Source organism: Colobus angolensis, unplaced genomic scaffold (assembly GCF_000951035.1).
Source record: "Colobus angolensis palliatus isolate OR3802 unplaced genomic scaffold, Cang.pa_1.0 Scaffold355, whole genome shotgun sequence".
NCBI lineage: Eukaryota > Metazoa > Chordata > Mammalia > Primates > Cercopithecidae > Colobus > Colobus angolensis.
Window position 1 is genome coordinate 1,052,197 of NW_012116877.1, and position 20,213 is coordinate 1,072,409.

Genomic DNA, 20,213 nt, shown 5'->3' on the forward strand with positions numbered 1-20,213 from the left:
ATTACCTTGAATCATTAATTTTACTATTCCCCAAACCTTATTCCAAATTAACTTTTTTTTTGAGACGGAGTCTCGCCTTGTCACCCAGGCTAGAGTGCAGTGGCGTGATCTCACTGACTGCAGCCTCTGCCTCTCAGGCTCAGGTGATCCTCCCACCCCAATCTCCTGAGTGGTTGGTATTACAGGTGTGTGCCACCACACCTGGCTAATTTTATTGTGTTTTAGTAGAGACAGGGTTTCACCACGTTGGCCAGGCTGGTCCTGAACTCCTGACCTCATGTGATCTGCCCACCTCAGCCTCCCAAAGTGCGGGTTTTACAGGCGTGAGCCACCTCGCCTGGTCCAAATTAACTTATTACAGTCTACCTTGAATTAGTATTTTACCACCTCATGAACAATATAAAAATCTTCTAGCAAGATAATTCTATTTAACTCCCATTTATGACCTTTTGGCTGTTAGACCTTTTGCCTCTGTTCATATGTCTTTTCTCCTTTTTTAGCATTTTCTGTTTTCCATCCTTTTTTCTCTGTGTACTTCAATCTGAATATTTAACAAGTTTGTTAATATACTGTTCTGCTATTTTGAATCTGCTTTAAAAACTCATCTTTTAAGTATAAATTAGTAGCTACAAATCGTAGTACTGAATTTTTCTCTCAGTGCATTCTTCAAGTAAATCAATTGTTGGAACTGCTTAGAAGGGAGAGCCTGTGGTGAGTTTACATTGCAAGTTCCATTGGTTGTCATGCAGTGAGGCCATGGAGGGCGTTCGTTTTGCTGTTCTTAACTTCATCAGTGCTTTTATGCTGACAGTTTTTGCTTGTGCAACACACTGAATCTTTCCAAAGGGATAGTGATACACCTCTGCCTAAATAATGACTATTTCCATCTAAACTGATTCATCTGGTACGTTACATGAACTAATTTGTAAGACTCCATGGTTGAAAACCATAGTTTATCAAGTTTTTTTCTTTACTTCTAAATAAGATAGGGACTCAGGCAGTTTTTCCTTTTCTTTTACAGTGTCATCTGTTGACCACAGTGAGCATCTGTATAGCATGTGGTCCCACATGTTGCTGTGGTTGAAAATCTGTATGAATTTCCCACAAAAGGGAAATCTCAGGAGAGGAATATTGTAATATATCAAAATTTCACTTTAAGGACTCATTTTAAAAAATAAAGCACTACCATTGTTATAAGTTATCGATTGTGTTTATAAATAGTGTAGGAGCATGCTAGAATTGACTACAGCATTTAGCAAGTAGGAAGGAAGGTTGAAGAGGAAATTGGCTAGAAAAAGCAAAGGATTAATAATTCCTTGACTTGACTGAGATTGCTGAGCACATTTATCAAGCAAAGGAGATGGGACTTGCTTAGAATGAATCCAAAGCACAGTGTGATGCTAAGCATTGTTATAACAGGAAGACAGATATAGAGCAAACAATATTATAGATTTATTTTGTCAGACAGAATAGACTTTGCATGCACATAAACAGTTGTTCATGATATATTTTTCCAGCCGCATCAGTTTTGAGTAATATGATGTCATTGAAAGACAATATACTATATATAGAGGTACCCAGTCTTCGTCTTGTATCTCAGTAGTGCCACCTTCCTCTCATGTGACCTAAAGTGATACTTTAAAATCTCTCTGGGCCTCACTTACCTTATTAGTAAAATTAGGAAAATACTTTAATGAAGTAATAAAACTTGATATTCATGATTATGACCTTGTGACAGCAAAAGACTTGGAGAGTCTGAAATATTCACTGATTTTTATAGCGTGAGCTTTGTAATTCTTGTAGCACTTTACTCCATTGTCAAGAATAGCTAATGAATCAAAACTCCCTATTGCTGAGCAATAAGAGGAATAGAGTATATGCCATGTTGCTTCTTATGTGTGCTGAAATATTGCCTATAAGCCAGTATAAATACATTAAAGAAGACATTCATGTGTTCTGTCAGTGCTACCCTGTGAGCAAAAGGTTAGCCAAATTTTTCTTACTGTTCCCTGCCTAATACTTTTCTATCCCTCTTTGAATTTAGGAGCATGTATCCCGTTTGGAAATCTTTTCTCGAGGGAACAATGCAAGTAGCCCAGTCTCGGATGAATATATGTGAAAACTATAAAAACTTCATTTCTGAGCCTGCAAGGACAGTGAGAAGCTTAAAAGAACAGCAACTAAAAAGGGTATTGTTTTTATTTCTGCTCTTATATGCATTTTAATATCTCAGTGCTACATTTGTAATCTGTAAGATTATGCTAAATCTTATTTAAAACTTTATATGGTCCTGTATGTTTCTAGTTGACATTTTACTAGGATTTTCTGATTTCAACATGTTCTCATTAAGAGTACTGTTTTATTGAGTGTAATTCAAATCCGTGAACGTTCAAGAAGCTCAGTAAATATTTTTTAGAAATACCACTTTTCAGCATTAATTCATGTACATAGATCTACTTAGTTTCACAATATCGGTATAGTTTGGTGTATATTAGAATAGTTACAAGGTTATTAATCCCACTGATTCTTCAAAAAAGTTTACATTAATTTGTCTTACTTTCAACTTGACCCATTTTGTATAATTAAAGGAAATTGACACATTTTGACTAAATATAAAAAACTTATTTTAAAAACCCTGTTGGACTCTAAACTTTATATGGGTTACACATGAGTAAATGTTTTCAAATGGATGTATTTTATTACACAGAAATAAAACATTCATAGGAAAATGGCATTGCTTAATGTGACTTTTTAGAAAAGTTGGCTGTTGAAAAGGATAGGTGATTGAATTGCGTTCTTTTGGAAATAGAGTTACAAAAATTGAGATTATCATTATACCTAATAAGTAATTAAACTTTTTGTGGAAGTATTAATACTTTAGAAAATATTAAAGTAAAAGAAAGAAAATATTAAAGTAATTATTTAGGGAAATAATATTTTAGAAGCCATCCAGTGTTTTGATTCTAATTGTAATTTGGATTTTCAGAACATTTTTACAAACACCTTTCCCACCAAAAACCCCTCAATTTTCCGTGTGCCAAAGATGATTCTAGTGGCTTGAAATCAGTATGTTAAATGTGTATGTGTCTTTATGTAAAACGTTATTTTTTTTAGAGCACTCACCTAATATTAGTCAGTTAACGTATTTGTATAAGAATGCCTGTGTTTTATCTTTGCCAAAAAATATATCTTTCAAAACAAACATAGTGAGTAACCTATGTGGTCACTGGCCAGTGATTTTGAATTGGAAGAAAGGTGTGTGTGTGTGTGTGTGTGTGTGTGTGTGTGATTGTACAGAAAGTGGGTGGAAGGTAGGAGCAGAGAATTAATACTAGTATAACTTCCCAACCAGGAGGAAATACTGCATTTCAAATTTCCGGCGCATTCATCACTTTTAATTGAATTAATGGAAAGTTCCACCTCACTCAGTATCAGAATATTCTGAGAGTTTAACTACCTCTGGTTCTTTTCTCTTCCATTGATGAAATAGTCTTAGACTTGAATTTAATTGACATTCCTAGGCAAAGAATGTTTGGTAAGGCCGGGTGTACTGGCTCACACCTGTAATCCCAGCACTTTGGATGGCCAAGCTGGGTGGATCACCTGAGGTCAGGAATTCAAGACCAGCCTGACCAATATGGTGAAACCCCATCTCTACTAAAAATACAAAAATTAGCTAGGCATGGTGGCATGTGCCTGTAGTCCCAGCTACTTGGGAGGCTGAGACTGGAGAATTGCTTGAACCCGGGAGGTGGAGGTTGCAGTGAGCAGAGATTATGCCACTGCACTCCAGCCTGGGCGACAGTGAGACTCTGTCTAAAAAAAAAGAAAAAAAAAATCTTTGGTAAGATTCAACAAATGCTCATGTCTGTGAATTAACTTGTTTTATATTATAGCTGGTAATCTATTTATGTTATATCTAAACAATTGTTAAATATTCAGTACATATTGGGTATACCTGTCACTCTGAGATAGCAAATGACAGAAACCTCCTTCAAACTGCTTTAAGCCAAGAATGGAATGTATCTGCTTGTATAACTGAAAATTGAAGGACTTCAAGCATGGATGGATCTAGGGGTTCAAATGATGGTATTAGAATTCAGACTTTCTTTCCATCCATTAGCTCTGTTTTTCTGAACAGCTTCACTCACTAACAACTCTCTCCACATGGTAACCCCCAATGTGCCAGATTTATAAATCTTAAAGATAGCAATCCCAGATTTTTCATTTTCCTGAATGACCAGAGTTGTTTTGCATAGCACCTGCATCATTTGGCATTCCCACCAACAGTGCACAAGGGCTCCAATTTCTCTACAGCCTTGCCAACATTTGTTATCATTTTTAAAAAAAATAGCCTCCTAACAGGTGTGAGGTAATTAATATTTTACTGTGGCTTTGATCTATATTTCACTGATGGTTAATGATATTAAGCAACCTAATATTCTTTAATATCAATTTTTCCCTCCACTATTAGCTTCTTACTTTTTAAATCCTATATTCTTTTAGTAATTACCTTAGAGAATCTAATATGCCTCCCTAACTTATTACATTACCTTGAATCATTAATTTTACTATTCCCCAAACCTTATTCCAAATTAACTTTTTTTTTGAGACGGAGTCTCGCCTTGTCACCCAGGCTAGAGTGCAGTGGCGTGATCTCACTGACTGCAGCCTCTGCCTCTCAGGCTCAGGTGATCCTCCCACCCCAATCTCCTGAGTGGTTGGTATTACAGGTGTGTGCCACCACACCTGGCTAATTTTATTGTGTTTTAGTAGAGACAGGGTTTCACCACGTTGGCCAGGCTGGTCCTGAACTCCTGACCTCATGTGATCTGCCCACCTCAGCCTCCCAAAGTGCGGGTTTTACAGGCGTGAGCCACCTCGCCTGGTCCAAATTAACTTATTACAGTCTACCTTGAATTAGTATTTTACCACCTCATGAACAATATAAAAATCTTCTAGCAAGATAATTCTATTTAACTCCCATTTATGACTTTTTGGCTGTTAGACCTTTTGCCTCTGTTCATATGTCTTTTCTCCTTTTTTAGCATTTTCTGTTTTCCATCCTTTTTTCTCTGTGTACTTCAATCTGAATATTTAACAAGTTTGTTAATATACTGTTCTGCTATTTTGAATCTGCTTTAAAAACTCATCTTTTGGGGACGAGAGTGGTGGCTCACACCTGTAATTTCAGCACTTTGAGAGGCTGAGGTGGGAGGATCATTTCAGTTCAAGATTAGCCTGGCCAACATGGTGAAATCCTGTCTCTACAAAAAATGCAAAAATTAGCTAGGTGTGGTGGTTCATGCCTGTAGTCCCAGCTACTTGGGAGGTTGAGGCAGGAGGATCACTTAAGCCCAGGAGGCAGAGATTACAGTAAGTCAAGATCGTGCCACTGCACTCCAGCTTGGGTGACAGAGGGAGACCCTTTCTCAAAAACAAAACAGAAAACCTTCATCTTTTGGAATCTTAATGTACTTTTCAGTTCCAGGATTTTTATTTGACTTTTAAATAATACATTCCATGTTTCTGGTACAGTTCTCCATGTTTTTCCTTTATCCTCTTAAACATGTTACTACTAATCTCTGTTGTATAATTTCACTATCTTAATTGCCTGTAGGTCTCTTTTAACTGCCTGCAGTTTTTCTTGATTTTTGGTTATTTGGATCTTCTGTTTGATTATAACTCACAATGTTGGATATTGTGGATAAAAATTGTAGAGGCTCTGGAAGATGTTATTTCCAAAGAGGGTTAAGCTTTCTTCTGGCAGGCAGATAGAATGCTATTAGATCACCTTGGTTCTGTTAGGATCTCTGGTTTTAGGCTTTTTAGGGCTATTCTGTTTCACTTACTCCTAGTGTTTTAACTGAAAGTATAGGTTGCTTACTGAGACCCTTCTACTTTGACAAGACTTGAACTCTAACCTTTGTCTTCTCAGTGTCATGTAGCTGCTCTGATGCTTTGATCTCTGCTCACTCTTTAGCCTCTCGGCTACTGTTCTCCACTGGATTTCTTGGCATTTCACCCAACACCTGCTTTTTAGAAGTTGTCTGTTAACCGGAGGGGAAACTGCATACAGACTTTTGGACTTGCTTTTCTGCAGTACCCCTCTTTCTAGACCCTTACCTCTCAAGTTCCTGTTCTTTTGGCGTGCCTAAACTCCAACCTCTGTCTCCCCAGTCTAGTAAGAATGCCACTTTCTGTTTCTGTCCTATTTCTTTATACTGTGATTCAACAAATGCCCTGAGAAAAAAGCCAAGTTGAATTTAATACTTACCTTGGTGTATTCCTCTTCTCCCATGTGTCTTAGTCCTTTAAGTCCAGTGTATGGTTGTGGTCTTTAATGCTGGCAGTTTTTAAAAAACGCATTCTGTCCAACTTTACACTTCCAGACTAGAGAAAGGTAGTCTGATCCAAGTTGTTCTGTCATGACCAGAACCAATCTGACTTAAAATTCTTCCTCTGTAACATTTTAAAGTTCATATTCTTTTTAAGATTTTCTCTAATTTGTCTATTCTATAATACTTGGAGGATAAACACAGTTATATTACAATTCTGAAGAGCCCCAGTTTATAATGAGGATTATGAGAATTATTACATTTTTCAAAATTATTTTCTGTATGTTGACATTTGCTTAAAAATTAGAACAAGAGCCACAATAACTTAAGGCTTTTTGCCATTCTTATATTTACTTAACCATACTTTTGTCCGTATCTTTCTCATTTATACTAGAGTTTACTTACCTTCCTTGAAATATTGTGATTCACATTTGTGTAACACTTTAGTTTGCAGACTGCTACTATATCTATTATAGTCTCATTTGATTTTTATATAACCCTGATAGTATTTAAGTATTATTATTTTACAAATGATAAAATTAAAACTAAAAATATTAAAGAGACTTAGGTAGTAAATAACAGAGTGGGAACTTGAATATACTACTACTTCCTAATTCCAAATCCTATACAATGCTTTTAAAACAAAACTTAATATTGAAACAGGTTTATAGAAAAATACATGTAAATGCCTTCACCATCGTAGACTACTTAATTCTCTTACTCCTTTTATCTTCATTCTCTCAGTTTCCTAATTGTTCATGTTTCTACATAACCTTTATGTTTATTATTTTTTATTATTTTGTGAATTTTTCCATTCTGCTTTCTTTAATCTTACGTCTGGTTTTGGACATTACCCTTAAGTCTACAGTAAAAATTAACTTTTTATATTTTTTTCCTTAGGATAAATTTCCAGGCATTATTACTGGGTTAGAGAACCTAATCATTTGTAGGACTTCAATGTGTTGGCCCGGGTTACTTTTATTTATATTCTTATATTCAAGTTATTATCAAGTTTATTATTGTGTCTGTGTCATATTCAGAGACTATACTTTTAACTTCTTTTTTTGTTTTTTTTTTTTTCTGAGACAGAATTTTTCTCTGCTCTGTCACCCATGCTAGAGTGCGGTGGCATGAACACGGCTCCTGCAGCCTCAATCTCCTGGGCTCAATGATCCTTCCACTCCAGCCTCCCAAGTAGTTGGGACTACATGTGCTTGCCACCACACCTGGCTAATTTTTGTACTTTTTTTTGTAGAGATGAGGTTTCACTATGTTGTCTCGAACTCCAGGGCTCAAGATATCTCACTTTCTCAGCCTCCCAAAGTGCTAAGATTACAGGTGTAAGCCACCGCACCTGGCCCAGTTTTTGGTTCTTAATATCGAATTGTAGCCATGAAGCCTGCTTTTAGCTCTTCACACCTGTAAACACAGCATTATTAGGATGTTCAGCACTTCCTTATGAGAGTGTCAGTTTGTCATCATATCATTTATTAAACAAAAGCTTTGTATTTGATAAGTACTATTACAATTTAGGGGGAAAGACAACTTTTCTTTCTGCAAGATAAAAGCTTACTGTTAGTAAGTAACGAAATACTATTCAGTGATAAAAAGGAATGAAGTACTGATACCTGCTACAACTTGAATGAACCCTAAAAATGTTTTCTAAGTGAAAGAAGTGAGACACATAAGGCCACGTATTATCTGATTCCATTTGTACTAAATATCCCAAATAGGAACTCCCTAGAGACAAAAAAGTAGATTAATTGTTGTTGGAGGCGGGGAGAAATGAGGAGTGACAGCTAATGGATACAGAGTTTCTTTTGGGGGTAAGAAAATGTTTTGGAATTCAAGGAGAGTGATGGTTGAACAACCTTGTCACCACTGAATTGTATACTTTAAAAGGTGAATTTTGTTGTATGTGAACTATATGTCAATTTTTTTAAAGCTTACTTTTAAGATAAACTGTGTCTATAAGAGACCTTTAAAACATGGTCATCACAGAACTAGGGTACACACTTTAATGGGTTGCATGGTAGATGGTATCACATCCTTGCCGTGTGACTTGGAGTAAATTATTTAACATCTGAGTCTATTTTCTCATCTTAATGGAATCACTACTACTGCTACTACTACTACTACTACTACTACTACTACTACCACCACCACCACCACCTTTTCCATAGAGTTGTTTCAAGGACTAAATGTGATAATACCAGTAAAGTACGAAACATAGCACCTGTGCAGTGCCCACAAGGGGTCTTTTTAGAAGTAATAAGCGTGCAGACTCCCGTGGCTGTCGTTAGGCCACACCTGACAAGAGGTTTACTGAGAAGGACAGAGTACAAGGAACACAATGTGCCAGTAGGGAAGCATCTAGCATTAATGGGATTAATTCTCCCACTATTGTATGTCTCAGTCCACGTAGCCAACCAGTCATTCTGTTTGGTCCTCCAAGTGGCAGGTGTAGGACAAGGGAATAAGACTCATATTTGCAGGGCCAGCTTTAGCCCCTAAAGGAGACTAAAATTTTTTTACAACAACTCTACAGACAGAGCTTCCAGGGTCCCTGTAAGGGACATGTCCAGATACACCATACTCACAGAAGCCCAAAGCCATGGCTTTTCTATCAGATATTTATAGTTAATTTTTAGCTTATCCCAAATTGATGCAGTTTGCCTACCAGGGTTTGTAAGCAATGTTGCCTAATAACACAGCTGACATTGTGTCTTCTCATCAGGTTTCTATTTAAACACAGATCTAGAAAGTTGAGCAAAGACCCAGTTTCATGCAGAGGGGAGAAGTTTTGTTTTATTTTGTGTTTTTTTTTTTAACCTTTTCCTTCACAGACTAAATATGAGTGGTTATTTTGCTTTTATCTGTCCATGCAGAATCTTCTAGATCTCTCATCCCCTGTAGTCCTTTCTTAACACCTAACAGTTTCTGGGAAAGTCTAGCCTGTATGTCATATGGTTAAGTTTATCCTTGTTTTATCCTGGTTCTTCTGATATCCTTGCCCTCCTCCACACTATTCACCCTTGCACAATAATCCCTCACCAGTGTGTCCTCCTGCTTTGCTGAGCTTTTGTCAGTCTCTGCCAGTGCTGTTTCAGGCTTAGAAGTTTTTAGATGTGACTGCTCTAAGCTGGCCTCAGGCTGGTGAAACTTCTCAGTGGTTTGTTTCAAAGTAGGGTCAATCTCCTTTGGATACTCAGAAGGGTCCTGAAGCAGTATTGCTTTGGCCCCAATGTGTTATAAGAGTTAATTGACTAAACATTGTTTCAGTTGTTATGTCCATCCCTTTTCCTTGAATGTATATGTGTATCCAAGGAGTTGGGCAGGGGATGGTTTTGAGTAATAATTGTTATGTGGTACCCAGGTTTCCTGCTTCTCTTGTTCACCTTGGACTTACCAAGTCAGACTACTCAGGTGTCACTCCCTCTTGTCTAAGGGGTGAATTCTTCAGTACCCCTTGCACTGTCAGTTACCCGAACATAGAGACTTTATTAAGATGATGGGGAAATACAGAATTGCCTTATTCTTTTGCTTTTATTATCATGGTATCTCCAACAGTAAGAACATTTTTCGTAGTTGCTCTTCCATGTCTTACCTTAATGTCAGTCATCAGCAGCACTCAGGTTATTTCTCAATGTATGGTTGTTAGGCAAACTGTGACACTGTTTGATGTGTAGTACTTGAGATGGAAATACCAGGATTTTAATTTGCAACTTGAAGGACACTGAAAGTACTGACTTTTCTCCTGGGTTTCCATCCTGAAGGCATAGTGTATAGTCCTTAGGATGAAGCCATTTTCTGTAAGCGTGAAAACTAAAATCATAATGATTGTACTTTTGTATTTTACAGTGTGTTGACCAGTTGACAAAGATCCAAACTGAATTACAAGAGACAGTGAAAGATTTAGCTAAAGGCAAAAAGAAATACTTTGAGACTGAACAGATGGCTCATGCAGTGCGAGAGAAAGCTGACATCGAGGCAAAGTATGTGTTTTAACATTTCTGAGAAAATAATTATGCAAATAAATGTTATTGTTGCTAATAGTTTGTTCTCTATTAGTAGTGAGCATGGACCTATTCTCAGGTAGTGGTGGTTTCATTTGACCTACATATGTTATATACTTTAGGTCACTTTTTTAATTGGCTGATTTTTATCTGAATTAATATAGCAAAATGGGAATATTAGATTAGTCAGTTTTTCACATTAAATTGAATTTTGAAAAAGAAGGTAAATGAACATTTACAGACTTGAAAGCTTATCAAAAGCCTAAAGTCACTGCTGTGGTGTCTGAATATCAGGGTTTAAGAGCCTCATTTTTCTCATGCTGGACTCTCAATCAGTTGTAGTTGGAAATCCCTGTGATCCTCAAGATGCCACTGAAGGTCCATGAACACATCAAGTGAACAAGAGCACTGCCTTCCATGTAGAAACCCTGCCTCAGGCACTGTTTTTTTCTTTTACACAAAAATCTAGTGTATATATACATAATTTTTCATGTATGCTTTAGCAATTGTATGAATTTCCCTTTCAATGTATATGAATTGTAAGACCTTTTTTTTAAAGAATAAGTAGGAAAAGAACTGGCAACTGGTAATAGAAGGTGATATAAAGCAAGCAGTGTAATAGAGATTTTTGCAATGACAATTTAAGGCAAGATAAAAAGTTGATGAGAAAAAGCATGTTATAGAACTGGACTCTGAAGAGGTCTGTGAGAAGGAGAGCTGAGACTCTGGTTCAGTGTGCGGACTGATGCAAAATCTAGGAGTCTGAACTCCTAGTCATAAACTCAGAAAGTCTTTGAACACTTGTACAAACAGACCATCAAGGAAGGGGGTGTCTTTCTAATACGGTTTGTATCCGCAAGAAATGTAAGCAAGCTTATAAGCAACTTGTGAAAATTCAGGGGCTCCCCGGTTTATCAAGGGCTAGTAAGTGAGTATTCATGAAGGACTTGATGTTATAGGAAAGCACATTTAATATTTCCCTAGTTTATTTTACTGTATTTATTGTTTTATTCTTTGAACATACAAATATTTCCTGTACTTTTATAGAATCAATGAACCCATCTTCTCAATAAGACCTGAAGTTTTTATATTAGATCTCCATTGGGAATATACTGTCATTTTGGAATGGGAATATAGTCATTTTTAGAAACTTGTTTTCTTAAACTTTCAGAGATCCTAGAACAGAGAATTGACAGATTTGTAAAGAATGTATAAACACCTAATTTAGCCACAGCCCAGAGGATGAACATGAGCACAGTGGAGGGCTGTTTCTGAGAAGTGGGGATTTGATAGGGTCTGGTTCATAGAGCTGATCACGAGGAATTGCCTTCTAACATGACCTAAATTCGGAGGGGATACAGCAAGCTAGACACACTAATGTTAACTTTTCAACTATAGAGTAATAATGCCTCTTTATCTTCATTTATTCACTCTTCGTTGAATACTTTATATTGGGTACGGTGAGTACAGAGATGAGTAAGGTAAGCTTTGTGCCCTCAAGGAGTTTAAGGCCTAGAATTAGAAACTAAAAGAAATTAAGTGCCTAAAGTCACTTAATATTAACTAATAACTTATTTGCAGTAGTAATGTGAAAACACTCTTAGGAAAGCATAGAAAATATAGAAGTTAATTTTGCCGAATGATAAAGGAAAGCTTTATAGAAGAAGTAATGTTTGGATAGAATCTTGAGGAATGAGTATAAATTTTCTAAGTAGAGTTGAGGAGGAAGATCAGGAAGGGGAAGTTAAACTGTACTACCTATAGTTTTGATAGATGATTTGACAGATGGTGTGGAGATGCACACATTAGGAGAGACCATATAAGGAAGAGGGATACAATTTGAAGGAGGTGATGAATTTCATTTTGGATATGTTTATTCTGAAGAGCGTGGGAAACACTGGGGTGAATATGTTTGGAAGGTAGTCAAATATCTGGCACTTAAATGAGAATTTGGGCCTCAAGATCTTGCTTTGAGGGTCAGTTGCCTATCAGATGGTAGTTACAAGAAGAAAATTGTGTATAGAATAGATGAGAAGTTGAATTTGGAACCCCAAGAGACATAAATTTTGAAGGGTGGGTGGTAAAGAGTAGCACACAGTATAGTTCATTATTTGTGTAGTGTTTGGGTGTAAAAATCCTGCCTTATTTTTTCTAGATTGCAATCTTTGAGAACAGGTACTATCTTATTCTATCTATCACTAATACCTACCTTAATACTGCGCAAGAAGTATATTAGGATTAGGAAATAAAGCAGAAGCCAGAAACTTAAAACCTTATATTGGAAGATCTACATGCAACTCAGCCTATTTGGATAATGACTAAAAAAAGGAGAACTGGGAATATCTCCAAACACAGTCTTATTCTGAAAAGGCTTTCTCAGAGATTTGAGTTTGTGGCCTTTACTTTTCTAGATTTACTTTTCTAGATAAAATGAACAGGAATATGATTAATAAAAAAAAATTATGAAATATGACTATGACAAGGTAAAAAATAACAAGAATCTTTTAAACTCAATTTTTTTAATAGTGGGAAAGTAGTTGGGCTGCATATGTGTTCAACCCTGAATGTTTTCTCTTGTTAGAAAAATAAGAGACTGCTTTTCCTATCCTCTTCACACTGGCTTTGCAAAGACTAATTGCTCCATCATCCAGTCCCAAACTGGCCAGCAACTTTATTTCATGAGGCACAGCTGCCAGCACATGTATTGAATTCTCCCATGGAAATCACCGTGACACTGAAGTCAAGACAAATATTGCAGCTTTAAAAAAAAAATCACTGGTCCTGGGAGTGTTACTTGTTCCCTAGCATTTGTCTGTTGACTTTCTCCATATGGTTTTCTCTAGCTGTTTGGGTAAAATCAACATGTTTGTACTACTGATTGTTAGATTATGGTTATTCTCCCAAACTGAAAAAGGATCAAGGTTAGATAAGAACACAAGAGTGAGAGAAGATTACATCATACAGGGCAGAGAGTGCCAGACTTTCTCAGTAAGTTCAGAATACCCCCTTAGAGCAGAGGAGGCACACAGGCAGGTACCCAAACAAGAAGTACTTTTAATGGGGGAAATAATAGAAGTAAGGACTTCATAGAGCCTGTTGATTGGATTATTGCATTCCTGGTCTTGTTAGAGTCTTTCACACACAGCCCCGAAAGTTTGCTGACACTTGCGTCCCTAGGTTGGTTGTCCCTGGGTCTCTCTAACCTTTGCAGGAACTAAAGTGTGTGACGTTGTATGGTACTGAGAGAATAGTCTATAGTTTGATGGCTTTTGTTTATTAGGAGACAACAATATATTTTGATTTTTTTTTTGTCAGGTTTTTTTTGGGGGGGTCATTCTGGATATTTTTCTTATATTAATCCCAATATTTCCTGTTTTACCATAATATTAAATTCTTCCTGTAGTAAAATAAAGGAAAATAATCATTACTCTTGGTTTTCCATTTTTCATTCTTTTTTAGAACAGTATCTTCAAAAAAGGTTATTTTTAAAATTTAATAATATATTTAATTTTATTGTGATATAATTAGATGATTTTATTAAACACACTTTTCTATTTTTATTATAGATCTAAACTTAGTCTTTTTCAATCAAGAATCAGTTTACAGAAGGCAAGTGTAAAGGTAAGTTTTCAGTAAGTATATTTCACAACTGAGAAACCTCTTAGCTTGTAAAACAGAGGATTGGATCTTTGAGGATGGAGGTGGATTGTTTCTACCTTAGAGAAACATTTTAAAGTCACTGACTCAGGGAGGAACTTTCCCTCCCAGTTCATGGGGGTTTTTCACCCAGTTGTCAACACCTTGGACACACTTGCTTTTCAAGACTGCATTAGGGATAAGTTTCTATACCTTACCTGCTTAGGTAGCCTGTTGTCTTTAGCTCTTAGTCCAAGAAACTTAACCCGGGGGCTTTGGAAAGCTCTACAAAATCTATTTCATTTAGATTTAGACCCTTGAGTGATATTCTGGGCCAGATGTGAGTGAGTTTTTCCTTCGAAAACTTCACACTGTAGAATGCCTGATTAAGTAAGCTTAGAGACCTGGTGTGGCTTCAAACTAGCATACAGTTCATCTGGCACATTAGGAGTGCTGATTTTTAAAAAACTATTTTCTAACTCCACTAGATTTACCCATACCTTTGAAGATAAGGTACTTAATTTCAGAACCTTTATTTACTCATTTGAATAAAATGGGCAAAATATTTTTAAGTTATTTACAAAGCTTTAGAAGTATGTTAAGCAAATATTTGAAATTGTTCGTACCCTGTATAACAGTTCTAGTCACTGTTTCATTCCTCAGTAGTGATGAATAATTTTTATATACGTATAAATGTTTTCCACACATAGTTACCTTTATTCTTGTTGGGGAGCCATTAATTACAAACTAAGAGTAGGATTCCTGTGTTTTGCAGTACAATATCAGTTTGCACTGATTGTTATTATTTTTTTTTTTTTTGCTATGTTTTAGTTAAAAGCCCGGCGATCTGAGTGTAATTCCAAAGCCACCCACGCAAGGAATGATTATCTTCTTACCCTAGCGGCAGCAAATGCACATCAGGATCGCTACTATCAAACAGATTTAGTTAACATTATGAAGGTAATACAGCTTTCGTATCTATGGTAATTTTACTTCATTAAAAACAAAAACAACTCGAGTTGGATATTGGGTTTATGGGATTGAATCTATAGAAGAGTAACCAGGCTATGTTGCATCTCTTTGGAATATACTTGTTATTGTTTGGATAGCATCTGTTTCAGATAATTTAGAATTAATTTTTAGTTCAGAAAATGTTTACAGACAAGTCACAGTAAAGGATTATAATACTCCCTAGGTGCAGCAAACATTTGTTATTTAGTGGTTATTGATATAGAAGATACAAGAGTGATATGAGAAATAAAATAATAACTCAAACTGGGAAAATACTTCTGAGCTATTTTATAAGACTCATGTCATGGTTTCAATAAATTATTGAAGCTAGGCAGAATCTTCAGGTATCTTCTGAATCATCAGAGAAAGACTGATATTTTAGCATAATTTTTGTTAGATTGTATCTATATTTTTTGAAAAATGTTTGTAAGAAAAGTTTTATGCAAAAGAATATTTCTTTTAAAATGTATTTTTATAGTGTATCTCTTAGCCCAAAGTTTTTATTAACTAGAATTTTGGCCACAACTATGTCTAATGATAATTATGAAGCTTTTTTTAATTTTAATTTTTTAGAGACAGGGTCTCACTCTGTTGTCCAGACTGGAGTGCAGTGATGATCACGGCTCACTGCAGCCTTGAACCCCTAGGCTCAAGAGATCCTCCCACCTCATCCTCCTGAGTAGCTGGGAAACAAGAGTCTTGCTATGTTGGCCAGGCTGGCGTCAAATTGGCTTCAAGTAATCCTCCCTCCTAAGCTTCCCAAAATGCTGGGATTACAGGTGTGAGCCTGCCTGGCTATTTTTTATTTCTAAAAAACTTAGATTTTTAAAAATTTTCATTAAGTTTATCCTGAATTTATAGGTAAATTGCACATTACTATTTGATGATTTTGAGCTGCGTACGGGACAAACAAAAGAATATGTTCAGTAGCTATCTGAAGATGTCCTCTGGGTATTACTCTGAAATGCAGATAGATTAGATTACAGTTTGTGTACCCAAACTTGATCTAACCTTTTCCTGTTTATACCACCTATGATGTGTCTTTAACTTTCACTGAAGTAAAGAGAGAAGAGGGTAGAGGGAAGGGAAACCTTTTAATCTGTTGCCAGGTTTCTCCCTTGTTGCTGGCAGAGAAGCTCTGCTTTGGGTTGTATCTGTCATTCTTTCCTGTTTTCCCAAAACCCAGACATTTTGTCATTTTGTTTTTTCTTTTATTTTCAACCCATCCCTCTCAAATATATTGTTCTTAATGACTGACAAATACACACATTGCTGTAGTTGAATTGCTTAATTTACACATCAGCAATTGTGAATGGGGATGCAGCCAGAGCAGGTGCTCTTTTTTCTATAATAGCTCTGGGAAGGAGGTCAACTCTGGACAGAAACTGCAAGTTCTTTCCTTTAAAGTAGAGATGGGACAGTTCCTGGGACCTTCAGGCAAAACAAGAGTGTTGAAGGGAGTCAAATTGGACTAAGAAGTATCCTATTGCAAAACATTTTTTTCTTTCCTTTTTGTTCACTGCCTGAAATCCCCTTTTCCTAGCTTCTGTTGTGACTTCTGCTTATTAGAATACAGGTTAGAAAATACAGAGACAAGGAACTGTTTTGTCATCTCTGATGAGAACTCTGCATATATTTTCCATAAAGTATTAGACCTAGAGGTTTAGGTGTTTTAGTATATATGTTTTTTGAGACAGGGTCTCACTCTGTCATACAGGCTGGAGTGCAGTGGCTTGAACATGGCACACTGCATCCTGAACCTCCTGGTCTCAGGGATCGTCTTGCCTCAGCCTCCCATGTAGCCAGGACCACAGGTGCCTGCCATCATACCCAGCTAATTTTTTTTCTGTAGAGACGAGGTCTCACTTTGTTGCCCAGGCTAGTCTTCAACTCCTGGGCTTAAGAGATCCTCCCACCTCAGCCTCCCAAAATACTGAAATTGTAGGGATGAGCTGCTTGGCCTGGCCGGTTTTAATATAATATTAGGTATTACATAGTGCTTCAGACTTACAAGGACCAACAGTTTCAAAGAACGCATTTACTAAAGATGATTTTTAGCACAGCTTGCACTTAAGGTTGTAGTTCACTATATCCTGTATATGTCTACTATTATATCAAAGCTGTATATTTTTCCCTATGAATATTTTTAAATGAACATTATATTAGCTTAAGCAACAGCAAAAATCAAGTCCTTTTTTTTTTTTCAATTGCATCTACAGCCGAAAAAGAATGGCCTTCAATAAACCAGGGAAGGTACATTCTTATTTGGGGGATCTGCTCTCTGCCTAAAGCAAAGAGGAAGTTAAAGCGCTGGCCAGCTCACAGATTAGTATATGTTCTTGAACTTACTTTGAAGTCTTTATGCATATATTTGATCAGCATTGGGTAGGTTGTGCTTTGGAGTATTCATTTAATGAAACATTGTGGGGTACTAAACTGATTAAAAATAGAGGCAGGGGTTGGTCCCTCCTGCCCCTTAAAATTGAGAAAACATATTTTCAGTTTTCATGTACTGTACATTAACTGATTTTCTTCCTCATGCTAATTCTGTAGTCTACAGTACTGGAAAATTCCTATCAATCATGCTATTAGCTACTTAGTAAATTTCCACCATTGAGTTGACAGTGGCCCTTAGATGCCTTTCTTGAAAATATCTGTTTTTCTGAATTAATGTTAAGGAGACATCTATTTTTCTGAATTAATGTTAAGGTGATAATACCCTGTATGGGTAGCTTAAAGACAGGGTATTTGATTTGTTGGTTTAATCATACACATTTAAGAGCCTCTTACAGCGTGCTAACTACTGAGTTAGGCTTTGGGAAGAGACAAAAATGAGTAAGACACACTGCTCATCCTCAAAGAGCTTGTTATGGTAGAAGAGAGCAAGAGAGAGATACATTTATATAGATGATTGCAAATTAGAGTGATGGAAATCACTACTGCTGGAGGACTGTGGTTAGTTAATAATAATAGCTATCTTTTTTATTGCTTAATATTGCCTTGGCATTATCCTAACCACTTAATACATATTATCCTTTCTCATTTTCTTCGTTATCCTTGTTAAAGTTTGAAGGAGTGGCCTGCCCCTCCACACCTGTGGGTGCTTCTCGCTAGGTAGAAGGAGAGACTTGAGAAAAGAAATAAAGACACAGAGACAAAGTATAGAGAAAGAAAAGCGGGGCCCCAGGGGACCGGTGCTGTGCTTACAGAGGACCCACACTGGCACTGGTCTCTGAGTTCCCTCAGTATTTATTGCCAAAAAGATAAGGGAGTAAATCAGCAGTAAGGCATACAGATACACAGAGCTGTTCCATTTTCCCAGGGACGGGCAGGAGACAGATGTTTTTCTTTTACTGAGATTTAAGAGAATGGTACTGACCTTCAACCACAAGCAGGCTTAGAGCATTTGCCTAACAAAGCACATTCCTTACAGCCCAAAATCCTTTCAACCTTAATTAACACAGCGATGTTTCCAGCAAGGACAAGATTGGGGGTAGAGTCACAGATTAACAGCATCTCAAATACAGAGCCAAATGGAGTTTCTTAAACTTACTTCTATCTATAATAACACAGTAACAGGCTGACCTCTCTTTTCCCCACAAAGTTCATAGCTCATTATTTAAATAATTCTCTAACTTATATTCTTGTCTTTGCCCTTCTTCAAATGAAATGAAATGGTAACTCTGATGAGCCCCCCGTAACTGGATAATCTGTATCTAAGCAGCCAAGTACTGCTGAAGAAAAGTTTTGACGGAGCAGATTCATGATCATAAATTAATAGGGAAACCAGTGCAGCAGTCTCAACACTGCTTAGATAACCTACTGTTTTTCCCTAGTTAACTTTTCCTACTATTTTTAACAGTTATTTCAACCACCTCTTTTATGCTTAGCAAGTGGGTTTTCTTCCTAATTTACAGAGACAGTGGAAATTGTTGGAAGGCAGCTTCATTATTGTCCACTATCTGACTTCATCTGTGTTCAAGACTCTTCCAGAGTCTCAGTAGCAGTTGTTCCTATCTAAAGGTGATCTTTTCACCTCAGCTTTGGATTATATCTCATCCCCTCCTGCCTTCTTAGGGAACAGAACAATTATTTTATGTTCTCTTCGTATTTCCTGGACATTCTATTCTTACATTAGCAGTTGTTATCTTGGTGATAACAACCCTCATTATAACTGTCTTTTGAGTTACGTTCTTCTGATCTGGACTAGTTGCCCTCTGTGTCAGATGCAAATATTTATCCTGAGATCTTCCTGTATGTCTCTGTTGTGTTAGATCTTCAGTTTTCTTTATGTCTTATTTTTTCTTGATTTACACTGTCCTTTGGTAGAGCACATCCTCCAGTACCTTCTTGAGAAAGTAGGCATGGGAAGTAAGTTTTTTGAGATAACTATGTCTAGAAAATGGCATATTCTGTGCTTGTACTTGGATATAGAATTAAAGGTTGAAAACTCTTGTCATTCAAATATTGGAGTCCATACCTCATTGTTTTCTTGTTTACTGTGTAAGTATTGAGAATCCAAAGCCATCCTAGTTCTTGATTATTCGTATCTGATCTAATTGTTTGTTTTTTCTTTTTTAGAAGTTTATGGAATATTCTCAGTGTACTCTTTGATTTCTTGGATTAATTTTTCCCTTTTGTTTTCTCTTTCTGAAACTTCCCATTATTAAGATATGATGTCTGCTAGCCTGCTTCTTGAAATTTCATTTCTTTCTTATTTTCCGTCCTCGTCATTGTGTTCTACTTTTTGGGAGACTTCTTCAACTTTACAGTTCATTTCTTTTACTGGACTTGTAATTTTTCCATAGTAGTTTTAATGCATGAGGGTTCTGTCTCCACATCCTTACCAGCATTTTTTATTGCCTGTTTTATTAGTTCGTTTTCACACTGCTTTAAAGAACTACCTGCAGCCGGGCGTGGTAAGTGGCGTAAGCCTGTAATCCCAGCACCTTGGGAGGCCGAGGTGGGCGGATCACCTGAGGTCAGGAGTTTGAGACCAGCCTGCCAACATGGTGAAACTCCATCTCTACTGAAAATACAGCATATTAGCTGGGCGTGGAGGCGTGCACATATAGTCCCAGCTACTCAAGGGGGCTGAGGCATGAGAATCGCTTGAACCTGAGAGGTAGGTGGAGGTTGCAGCGAGCCAAGATCACACCACTGTACTCCAGCCTGGGCGACAGGGTGAGACTTCATCTCAAAAAAAACAAAA

The 20,213-nt window shown here is 36.8% G+C and overlaps 1 protein-coding gene across 3 annotated transcripts in view; it reads left to right on the forward strand.

The window, feature by feature from the left end:
- FCHSD2 (FCH and double SH3 domains 2) overlaps positions 1-20,213 on the forward strand; it is a 338,593-nt gene that overhangs the window by 146,082 nt on the left and 172,298 nt on the right. For 2 of the 3 annotated variants that reach the window (XM_011953051.1, XM_011953052.1), the window contains exons 5-8: positions 2,045-2,189; positions 10,200-10,333; positions 13,921-13,975; positions 14,822-14,950. In XM_011953051.1, coding sequence (XP_011808441.1) covers positions 2,045-2,189; positions 10,200-10,333; positions 13,921-13,975; positions 14,822-14,950 — 463 coding nt within the window. The remainder of the gene's footprint in view (positions 1-2,044; positions 2,190-10,199; positions 10,334-13,920; positions 13,976-14,821; positions 14,951-20,213) is intronic. The other variant, XM_011953053.1, reaches the window with a different exon arrangement.